Raw genomic sequence first — 12,180 nt, 5'->3', positions numbered from 1 at the left:
TAGATTGTTCTACTTAGCACATTCCTCTAGAGGTTTCTTTAGTTTGCTGCACCTATTCACAGCTCCTTCCTTTTCACAGCTGAGCAGTGCTCCATGGCACAGAGACAACACAGCTTGCTTCACCTAAACCCAATGAGGCATAATGGCCTTTTTGCCAGAATACTGCTATTATGACTAAAGCCACATTTTTTGCTTAATTTTTTTAATAACCAAATTTTGTCAGACACCAATGTAGCTAACAACACTATCTGTGCCAGGGACTTGCCTCAAACACTGAACAGAACTATGAAAAAGCCCTTATCATGTAATAATTACTGGGAATTCACCCTAATTATAATTCCCTCTAAGTTATATTAAAATGTAATAATATTACTCGGGTTCCCTCTTTCTTCTGAGACTAATTTTCTAAACTTAATGCATCTACACATGAACCTGTTGCCCAAAACCATGGTAAAAAATATACATTTATTTTGTAGTGACAGGGTCTCACTGTTGCCCAGGCTGCAGTATACTGGCATGACCCCCATTCACTGCAGCCTTGAACTCCTGGGCTCAAGCGATCCTCCCATCTCAGCCTCCCAAAGTGCTGGGATTACAGATGTGCGCCTCCATGCCTGGCTAATTTTTGAAATTTTTTTTGTGGAGACAGGGTGTTGCTATGTTGCCCAAGCTTGCTTGAAATTCTGGCCTCCAGTCATCCTCCCACCTTGGCCTCCATCTTAACCATTTTTAAGTGCACAGTTTAGAGACATTAGGTGCATTCACACTGTTGTGCAACTTTCGCCAGCAAATGTGTCGAGAATTTTATTAATTTTGCAAAACTGAATCTATACCCTTAAATACGAACTCCATGCCCTCTGCTTCTTCCCATCCCCCAGCAACTACCCTTCCACTGTCTCTTTGGACTAGACTCCTCAAGGTATCCCTTACAAGCGGAATCCTGTGGTATTTGCCATAGACTCCTCAAGGTATCCCTTACAAGCGGAATCCTGTGGTATTTGCCATAGACTCCTCAAGGTATCCCTTACAAGCGGAATCCTGTGGTATTTGCCATAGACTCCTCAAGGTATCCCTTACAAGCGGAATCCTGTGGTATTTGCCATTTGTGACTGGCTAATTTCACGTGGCATAGTGTCTTTGAAGGTCATCCATGCTGTAGCCTGTGTCAGAATTTCCTTCCTTTTCAAAGATCAGTCATGACATACCACTGAATGGATGCACACATTCTTTTGATGGAATTTCCTTTGTCAGTGGATATCTGGGTTGTTTCTGCTGAGGTTTTTTAAAGCATACTGTACTACTCCCCTAAAGTGTGAGGTCAGTCTTGGAAGGAGGGGGCATGTCTTTCTGTTTAGCTGACCCTGACACCACCATGCTCACAACAGCAGCTTACAGATGCGACAGGAGGAGACTGGCACAGAACACAGCTTGGTCTCCACTCGGGCAGAAACTCCAAAATGATGAAACTTCAGGCCAGCAGGCAGTGACAAGAACCACCCACTCAACTAACATCCCTCTGTTCAGAAGCCTAGGATATGAAGGGCACAGGAACACAGGGACACCTCAGCGAAGTGCTTCGCCTTCACCTTACCTCACTCTAACCAAGACCCGCACCCGTTGGGAAGTTGCTGGGTCATCTACCACATACTCTTTATGGAGAGCCCAACCTCACTGTGTGTTGAGTGCTCACTGTAGCCTTTTATCTCTCTGTGCTCGGGCTTGCTGTGGAACAGGTGGTCGCCGAGATCTCAGTCACTCTTCTGCATACTCACTCCTCTTTCACTAACTCATATGAATGACATCATCACCAGAGAGAAGTACTGCAGGTGATGTAGGTCACATGGCCAGGAAATCCATGTATCTACCTAATCTAATCAATCTATCCTATCTAATTTATCTATTAATATCTATTCTTCTAATCTATTATTATCGATCAATCTTATCTGTGTATCTATCCATCATCTTAATCTATCAAATATGCTAACATCTACTCTGTCTAATCCATCTATTTAATCTATCTATTAATATCTACCCTGTCTAATCTATTTATTAATATCTACTCTGTCTAATCTATCAATCTATCTGCCTATGTATCTATATCTATCATCTGTCTAATCTTTCAACATCTACTGTATCTAAACTATCTACCTAATGAATCTATTAATATTTATCTATCTACCAATCTAGTCTATCTAACCTGTCTAATCTATCTAACCTGTCTCTATCTATCTATCTATCTATCTATCTATCTATCTATCTATCTATCTATCTATCTGATAAATACATTTAGAAGTTAAATATATAAGGTGGGGAAAATACTTCACTGGATTTTTCATGACTTGGACAGCATGGGTATGTGGGCAAATGCAGAGAGATCTTTCCTGGCTGCCACAGGGTCCAACTGGTAGGAACCCTGTTTTCTGGAAGGCAGAACAGACAGGCTTCTGTCCTGTGCAGATTCTGGAGTCTATCCACTAGAGGGCTGACCAGACTGTAGAGTTTTCTGTTTCTATGCAGAAAGTTACACCAACAGCACTGCTGAAGGAGGGGAAGGTATGCAAACAAGGATGCTCTGTCACTCAGCAGACCTGGGCTACATTCATATCTGCCCACGGAAACTGTGACCCTGACAGGTTCATGAATTTAGCCCAGAAAGCTAACTGCAAACCCTCAAAAAAAGAATCAAATTTCATGAATGTCCTGCAGACATATACACCAAGGCTAATGTCTTTTTACATACTTTCCAATATGCCTTGGGCAACAGGCAGAAAAGCTCTGCAACAGAACACATCTCTGTAAAACCATTCATATTTAAGATGTGTGTTGCCTCCGCCTTAGTTGGAAGCAAGTTGGAGGCATGCTGTAAGTCTCTTTGGCCTTCACCATGTCCTTGTGCAGAAGTGTTGCTAAATGCTACATTCTACGACACGAGTGAAGAGGGAGGCAGGTTTTGGCACATGTGATTTCCATTGCAGCCACCTCTGGGAAGCTTTGAGCTCTGAGACAGGAGACCACATGTGCTCATCTAAGAGCCAAGGTTGAGATATTAGCACAAGGGTTATTATTTCCCTGATTCCCAGGGGTGAGAAGGTACCTATTTTGTTTTGCATACCAATTGCTTATTCTATATATGACAATAGCCAATCCAAGGCATCTGATATGTATGCAGAAAGCACCCCACTTCCCATGAATAGCAGTAGCTGGGAGCACAAGGGACAGAGACCCAGGCTTGGATGGGGAGGGCACTTATTTACAATATGTTACATGCCTCACATACTTAATCACATTTGCCTGGGCAAGAAAACTGAGGCTCAAATGAATAGGCCTCACTCAGACTTGTTTAACCACCACAGCTCAAGTCATGCTGGGTGGCTCCAATGCCTACATTGTACCCTACCCAGCAGTGAGCGAATCCATGCCCAAGGGACCACAGACTGGTTTCCCTCAAACTGAACACATACATCTCCGGGAAAGGGTGCCTAGGAACTGGGGATTCCTTTTCAAATAATTAAGTTCCATACTGTATATTCAATATAGTATTAAGGGCACAAAGCTTAAAAAGACTCCAAATCAACTGTTGGTGGTTGAAGTGTGCCCCCACCTCCAGAAATTCACAGGTTGAAGTGCTCACCAACAGTGCACCTCAGAATGTGATGCTATTTGGAAACAGGGTGAGTGCAGATGTAATTATCACTGGATTCAACATCAATTACTAACATTAGGTTATCTTGGAGTACAGTAAATTTCTAATCCAATCTGACTGTCTTTATCACAGGGAAATGTGGACATATCTGAACACAGAGATGAGGGTGATGCACCTACAAGCCAAGGAATCCAAAGACTGCAGCAAGGCCCCAGGAGCCAGGATGGGGCACAGGAGAGACTCACCCTCAGAAAGAACCGACCTTCCCACATCTTGATTTTGTACTTCTGTTCTCAGGACCTAGGAGACAACGTATTTCTTTTTAAGCCACCCCAGTTTGCAGTACTGTGTTATGGCAGCCCTAGGAAACAAATCCACCAGCACTGTATGTTGGTTAGGAAAAGAGCTGCGTGTAGTAAACATGTAGAGATGACAAACAAAGTCCACTAGGGTCATTATCATTGAGGAAGGTGGGATGACATGGCTCCAGAACCTTTTCTTCTCCCCATTAGCACTAAGAACCTTCTTAGTGCTGCTTCTTGTACGTTTGGTTTTGAATCAAGGGTTGATCATTCTGCTTATAAGACGCTCAAGATGAATTTCCTCCCGACAGAAAACCAAGCCTCTTACCGGACTCCTGGAGATACCGATACACCAGGAAGTTCACCTCGTCACTGGTTATGCTCATTGTAGCCTCACCTCGCAGCAATGAGGTGTTGATGAAGCAGAAGCCACACTCTGTTTGAAAAAAGAAGACAGTTTTGAAACACTGCCTGTGTATTTCTCTTTTGTGTGTGTGTGAGATGATTAAAGAAAATAATATCTATGCTATTACACATATGAAGGTAATTAATGTATGATTTGTGTTATATTTTGTAATTATGTAATTACATAAACATTCCATAATTATGCATAAAAATAAAAAGACCAGGTGAAATGTTTTCCAAAAAAACAAGAGTTGGCCTATTTCCTAAGGCCAGGGAAGACTCAAGTAGAAACCTAATGAAACTGAAGTGCTTCTGCATAGCAAAAGAAGTGAACAGGCAACCTACAGAATGGGAAAAAAATTTTGCCATCTATCCATCTGACATAGGGCTAATATCCAGAATCTACAAAGAACTTAAACAAATTTACAAGAAAAAAACAACCCCATCAAAAAGTGGGTGAAGGATATGGACAAGATATTTATGCGGCCAACAAATATGAAAAAAAGCTCACGATCACTGGTCATTAGAGAAATGTAAATGAAAACCACAGTGAGATACCATCTCACACCAGTTAGAATGGCAATCATTAAAAAGTCAGGAAACAGGCCGGGCGCGGTGGCTCAAGCCTGTAATCCCAGCACTTTGGGAGGCCGAGACGGGTGGATCACTAGGTCAGGAGATCGAGACCATCCTGGCTAACACGGCGAAACCCCGTCTCTACTAAAAACACAAAAAATTAGCCGGGTGAGGTGGCGGCGCCTGTGGTCCCAGCTACTCGGGAGGCTGAGGCAGGAGAATGGCGGGAACCCGGGAGGCGGAGCTTGCAGTGAGCTGAGATCTGGCCACTGCACTCCAGCCTGGGTGACAGAGCGAGTCAGGAAACAGATGCTCGAAAGGATCTGGAGAAATAGGAACACTTTTACACTGTTGGTAGGAGTGTAAATTAGTTCAACCATTGTGGAAGGCAATGTGGCAATTCCTCAAGGATCTAGAACCAGAAATACCATTTGACCCAGCAATCCCATTACTGGGCATATACCCAAAGGATTATAAATCATTCTACTATAAAGACACAGGCACACGTATTTTATTGTGGCATTGTCCACAATAGCAAAGACTTGGAACCACCACAAATTCCCACCAATGATACACCGGATAAAGAAAATGTGGCACATATAAACTGTGGAATACTATGCAGCCATAAAAAAGGAGGAGTTCATGTCCTTTGCAGGGATATGGATGAAGCTGGAAACCATCATTCTCAGCAAACTAACATGAGAACAGAAAACCAAACACCACATGTTCTCACTCATAAGTGGGAGGTGATCAATGAGAACACATGAACACAGGGTAGGGAACATCACATGTTGGCACTGGGGGGTCAGGGAGTGGGGAGGGAAAATATTAGGAAAAAGAGCTAATGCATGCTGCGCTTAATACCAAAGTGATGGGGTGATAGGTACAGCAAACCACCATGGCACTTGTTTACCTGTGTAACAAATCTGCACATCCTGCACATGTACTCAAGTACTTAAAATAAAAATAAAGATCCAGCCATCCCATTACTGGGGATATACCCAAAGGATTATAAGTCATGCTGCTATAAAGACACATGCACGCGTATGTTCATTGTGGCACTATTCACAATAGCAAAGACTTGGAATCAACCCAAATGTCTATCAGTGACAGACTGGATTAAGAAAATGTGGCACATATACACCATGGAATACTATGCAGCCATAAAAAAGGATGAGTTTGTGTCCTTTGTAGGGACATGGATGCAGCCGGAAACCATCATTCTCAGCAAACTATCGCAAGAACAGAAAGCTAAACACCGCATGTTCTCACTCATAGGTGGGAATCGAACAATGAGAACCCTTGGACACAGGAAGGGGATCATCACACATCAGGTCCTATTGTGGGGATGGGGGAGGGATAGCATTAGGAGAAATACCTAATGTAAATGACGAGTTAATGGGTGCAGCACACCAACATGGCACATGTATACCTATGTAACAAACCTGCACGTTGTGCACATGTACCCTAGAATTTAAATAAAAAATAAAAAACAAAATAAAAAATAAATAAATAAAATAAAAAGCCATAAAAAGAAAATAAACCAGTGTGTTGCTCTAGGTCAAGGTCAGCAAACTGCAACCCAGTATCAACATCTATAAATAAAGTTTTCTTGGAACTCAGCCACATTCATTCACCTCCGTAGGGCCTTTGTAATGCAATGGCAGAGTAAAGCAGCTACAACTACCTGGCCCATGAACCGTAAGCCCCTTACTCTCAGGCCCATCACAGACCACATTTGCTAAGCCGGTCTCAGTCCTTACTGCTGTAGGACAGATTTTCCCACCTCTACATCAGAGAACAACTGCCTAGTCCCTTCTCAGTATGGAATCTTCCTGCCTAAAAACTGTTAGGCAGGAATCTAGACCCAACATGGCGGCGTTACCCGGCGTAGCAGGCCTTTTGTTAAAGACTCCCTTCACCCTTGTACACACCCGCAGACTTGCATACGTTAGAGGTTCTGGCTGGGCAACCACACTCCCCCATGACCTGCAGCTCACCTGCATTCCACAAGTTCGTAAACAGCAGTTTTGGTTAACAGTTTCCAAAGACCTCTTCCTCATGACCCTTACTCAACTCCTGCCCTAGTAGTTTCAAGAACCCCCAGGCCCTGTTTGCACAACCAGCTTCCCTACCTCTCGGGCTATAAGAAGCCCCTACCCTCCTCCCTCAGCGTGACTTCCTCAGCCCACGCCTTTGGACCGAGGACCCTCACCGGCGAGTCCTAATAAAGGCTATTCTCACTGCCATTTGCCTTGTGTCTTCGTTCCCGGTTCGGCTCCAGCCTCAGTTTACCTTTACAAGAACCTCAACATTGAACGCCCCCTAATGTGAACATTCCTCATAGTCTCATCAAGATTCAAGCAAACATAATTACCAATGTCTGTTATGGATGCCTTTGAAAGGAGGACATGTGTTGAAACCACACACCCCCTCAAGGAAACAATTATGAGCCTTCACTTTCTGAGCTGCAGTACCTAACACCGGCAGAAACAGTATGTTAGATAGGTTACTCCCAGCCTTAGTGATGAACAATAGCAACACAGTGCCCTTTTTCAGGATAATCCCAAATTACCACCTGCATTTATAAACCGCCTAAGGTATCAAAGGCCACAAAAACACTTAGTCATTTATAAGGCCAAACACAGACCCCTCACACACAGGAGAAATTCAATGTATGCTAGATTCAATTAAACTGAAGCTTATGTTCCCAAAGACTAAAATAATACCTACTCAAAACACTGATGAGAGAAAGGTCCCCTCTCCCATCATCCCTCTGACATTTAGAATATGGTTCAATGGCATTTCAAAACATACTGACTGACATAACAGCCACTTTGACGACTTTATGTTTTGAGGAACATAACAATAGTTCCTCAAAATGTTCAACAGAGGTACCAAATGACCCACTTCTAAGTAAATGCCACAGAGAAATGAAACATAAGTCCACAAAAAACTCGTATATGTGTATTCATGACATCTTTTTCACAATAGCCCAAAGGGAAATACAACCCCAATTTCCATCAAATGATGCATGGATAAAATATGTTCTGTTCATGATCTATGCAAACAACAAGATATTATTCTAATATAAAAAGGAATGATGCAGGCCACAATGCACATGAACCTCGAAAACATTATACTGAGTGAAAGAGCCAATCAGAAAATTCAAATTCACTAATACATTACAAGTTTTGTTTTTATTAACAAATGACACCTTTCAAATATTTAAGTCAAATAACACTGAAATATCTGTACATGTTTAACTTGTTACATGTACATCTGGCTTTAAACAAAAGTACCTCAAAGTAAGCTTCCTATTTTAGTTACATTTAAGTCTACATTTTAGTTCTAGTTGGTTCCTCAAAACAGTAAAGCAAAAATCTCCCTCACAATTCCATCCCTATGCTTTAAAGTTACCAAATTTCTATAGTTTTTTTTTTTTTTTAACTAAAAACGCATCAGAGAAAGAACCAGAAAATTAAGTAGCAACTAAATAAAATAAAACTCTAATCCCATGTACCAAAAGGTAATAGGAAAACTTTTACAGAACTTTTGGGGTGCAGGTCTTAGTTTTAGCTTGGGTATTGGTTTCAACTTTTGACACTTGGGCATATATAACTGTTTGGTTTGCTAGTCAGGAAACCTCAGCATCTCACCAGATTTACACACAGTAATCTGCATGATTTTCTGGTAAGTTTCGCAGTTAACTAGCAAATCAATGCAGACAGACGCAAATCATATTAAAAAACTAATAGGGCATAAAATGAAGATAAAGGAGCCACATAAAATCTGCACTCGTGTGCCCACTTACAATGAACTAGTCTGCATAATTACAATGTTCACAAGAGAGATTGATTTTAGAAGGTATAGTTATCCTTAACTGGTAAGACCCAGAAAAGTTTGGTATTGATCATTTAGGATCCAAAACTCTCGAAGGCAGTAAAAAGGCAAATTCCTCATTTGGAATTGACTTTGCAGCTCATAAGGATTTAATAATGTTCTCTCTAATGCCTTCAATTTCAGGAAGGAGAAAGATGTGCCACTTTCCCGGAAAACATCATTCAAAACAGAAGGGATTCTGTTTTGGCAAAATGCAGTTCTGTTCCTGAAATACATTTCAGGTACAAGGACAAGGATCCAATGGTATGCTGGGCTGCTTACCTTTATGGTAACTTCATATGTAAACCTGTGGACCAGCAGGCTTCTCAGCGTCCAGTCATAGAAATGGCATGCCGTCTGTGGGGACCAGCCCAGGGAGAAAGGGAAAGGTTTAAAACAAAAGACTTAAAAATCCTTAGGGTGTTTTTACCTCTCACCCACCCTTCCCATTCCTTTAGGTTTATTTTTCATCCTAACTCATACTTAACACGTTATCAGTTCTTAATTCCTGTGTTAGTCCATAGCACAGATTGTAGGGTTTTATTTGCAAAGTAAAAAAAAAAGAAGAAATTAAAATGAACAGTCAGGCATTATTATGCCTGCAGAAGTTCTGAAAGAAAAGTCTCAAAATAGATAACATTAGCTCAGCTATTGCTACTGCTATTATATAAATATTTAAATTAATTTTAAATTAAATAAAGTTTAAAGACAAATTAAGATTCCTTGAACCTTATTCCCTTATTGCTGTGTTTGGAACACTGCGTTATGCAACTGATACATGAAACTGTACACACCACTAGGAGAAGATACCATGCTGTTGCGAAATGTTCCCCACTGTTCAGCCTAGCTTTCCAGTAACAGAATCTTTGTCTTTCAGCTCTTCTAAAATAAAGGAAAACAAAGGCACCAACTGACATCTCAACTTCTCATTTACTGTTCTTACACATTTGTATTTCACAAGGGTTCCATTTGCACTGATTTTTCAGTAAGCCAGATTTTTTTTTTTTTCTTTGAGATGGAGTCTTGCTCTGCCGCCCAGGCTGGAGTGCAGTGGCATGCTCTCAGTTCACTGCAAGCTCCGCCTCCCCGGTTCCCGCCATTCTCCTGCCTCAGCCTCCCGAGTAGCTGGGACTACAGGCGCCCGCCACCACGCCCGGCTAGTTTTTTGTATTTTTAGTAGAGACAGTGTTTCATCGTGTTAGCCAGGATGGTCTCGATCTCCTGACCTTGTGATCTGCCCGCCTCGGCCTCCCAAAGTGCTGGGATTACAGGCGTGAGCCACCGCGCCCGGCAGTAAGCCAGATTTATATCTCATAAAACGATAATCCTTTGTATCAAAAATTGTTTTTATTTTTCAGTCACTATAAATACCCATCAACCATTTAATGATATTGACCTAATTTTTATAAAATTTATTTGATTGTGAATGAATCCAGCCTCCTAGAGAGTTTTTCCTTTTTTTTTTTTTTCCTTGAGACAGTCTTACTCTGTCAACCAGGCTGGACAGCAGTGGTGATGTCTCGGCTCACTGCAACCTCCACCTCCCAGGTTCAAGTGATTCTCCTGCCTCAGCTTCCTGAGTAGCTGGGATTACAGGCACCACCACCATGCCTGGCTAATTTTTCTATTTCTGGTAGAGATGGGGTTTCACCGTGTTAGCCAGGGCCTCAAAATCCCAGGCTCAAGTGATCCACCCACGTCAGCCTCCCAAAGTGCTGGGATTACAGCCATGAGCCACCGTGCCCGGTCAGCCTCCTAGGTAGTTTAAATTACCCTCTATCATCTACAAAATCAAGAACTAAGACAATTAAATATGCTAACCATTTTCTCTAAATAGTCTTAAGTGATAATAAAAAGGTACCAGGTTTAATATACTTGAATCCACCAGTGACGCTATGAGTGATTTTTGTTATTAGTGGACTTACATGGAACCTCATGAAGTACTTTCAGGAACTGCAAGTAAATTATTCCCACTGGGTCATGTTTATAGTTATGATGTTTAAATAAAGGAGATTTTTTTTAAAAGTTCTACAATCAAGTTCAGAGGACCCTCAATTGCATTACAGTACACTGAAAAACAAAAACGAAAACCAACCAAAAATAATAACCAGGACAATTAGTAAAAAACCAACCACTTCTATCCTGGCTAACACGGTGAAACCTCGTCTCTACAAAAAAATATGAGAAACTAGCCGGGCCTGGTGGCGGGCACCTGTAGTCCCAGCTACTGGGGAGGCTGAGGCAGAATGGGGTGAACCCAGGAGGCGGAGCTTGCAGTGAGCTGAGATCCGGCCACCGCACTCCAGCCTGGGCGACAGAGCGAGACTCCGTCTCAAAAAAAAAAAAACCAACCGCTTAGGTAAAATAATGAGAGTGAAAGTAAATTCATCTGTAACTCTGTGAAAAGAAATGAAAGGGCACCAGGGAAGCAGGCACAAAGGCGCTTAATTTTGTTTATAAAACAAAGATACTTTTAATTATGGAAAAAAAAAAACTGCAGTGGAGATGAAACAGGGCAATTCTCCTTAGAGTGAACTGGTAGAGACCAACTTACTATTTTCAAAATTAGGTTGTAAATTACCAGGGGGAAAAACAGCCTCATGACAACATTGAATAGCATGAAGTATCAAAATATTAGCAGATGTCATAAATTCCAAATTGCTTGTAAATTAAAACATTAAAACCCACAATAGTTCAAGAATTAATTAATTCACAAACAGGTTTTATTACAAGCTGTTCAGAAAAAAGCTTGGAATCCAATTCTTAATCTTTGGTCCAAAACAGATGATAACCCATGTAATAGGGTCCTGAAATTTTAGATTATCTTTTATATGTGTTGTTAAACTCATTAAGTGTAATTATCATCTGGGTGTCATCAACACCAAAAAGGAGAATTATGACTTATTTAATAACATTCTTCTGGTTATGCAACATGTCAACAATAATTCATTGCTAGAAACAATAAATTAAAATGAGAAATCAGACCTTCCAACACCTGTTCATTACTGATTTTCCCATTATTATTATTAGAAATTATTAGTACACAATTAGAAACATTATCAAAAAACAGCCATGGCAAGAAAGTTTACATATGGCCAAATATTTGGGTGAAATGCAAATGATTTTAAGAAATGCCATATGCCCTTTATTTTTACAACCAAATGCTGCTTATGTGACAAATACAAAAGGGATTCTAATTTTCCAGTGGTCCTCCCCTCTTGGCGTGACGTGCCACGCATGCATAGTGACAGTTCCTCCACATTGAACGTGGAAAGGTTCTGAAGGGGCTCTCTAAGCAAAACCCTTTCTCTACAAAATAAATAATAATAATAATAATAATAATAATAAATTCCACATGTGGTAGCAGATGTC

At 41.2% G+C, this 12,180-nt stretch overlaps 1 protein-coding gene across 16 annotated transcripts in view; it reads right to left on the bottom strand.

The window, feature by feature from the left end:
* Nucleotides 1-12,180, bottom strand: part of TBL1Y (transducin beta like 1 Y-linked) — a 225,090-nt gene that overhangs the window by 73,029 nt on the left and 139,881 nt on the right. For 8 of the 16 annotated variants that reach the window (XM_077989713.1, XM_077989715.1, XM_077989710.1 and 5 more), the window contains exon 2: nucleotides 4,274-4,381. In XM_077989713.1, the coding sequence (XP_077845839.1) occupies nucleotides 4,274-4,331 (58 nt within the window). In that variant the 5' untranslated portion in view covers nucleotides 4,332-4,381. 16 annotated transcript variants of the gene reach the window in all.

Source organism: Macaca mulatta, chromosome Y, assembly GCF_049350105.2.
Source record: "Macaca mulatta isolate MMU2019108-1 chromosome Y, T2T-MMU8v2.0, whole genome shotgun sequence".
In the NCBI taxonomy this organism is placed as follows: Eukaryota; Metazoa; Chordata; class Mammalia; order Primates; family Cercopithecidae; genus Macaca; species Macaca mulatta.
The sequence above is the reverse complement of the archived record's forward strand: the minus strand, read 5'-3'. Positions and strand labels throughout refer to the sequence as shown.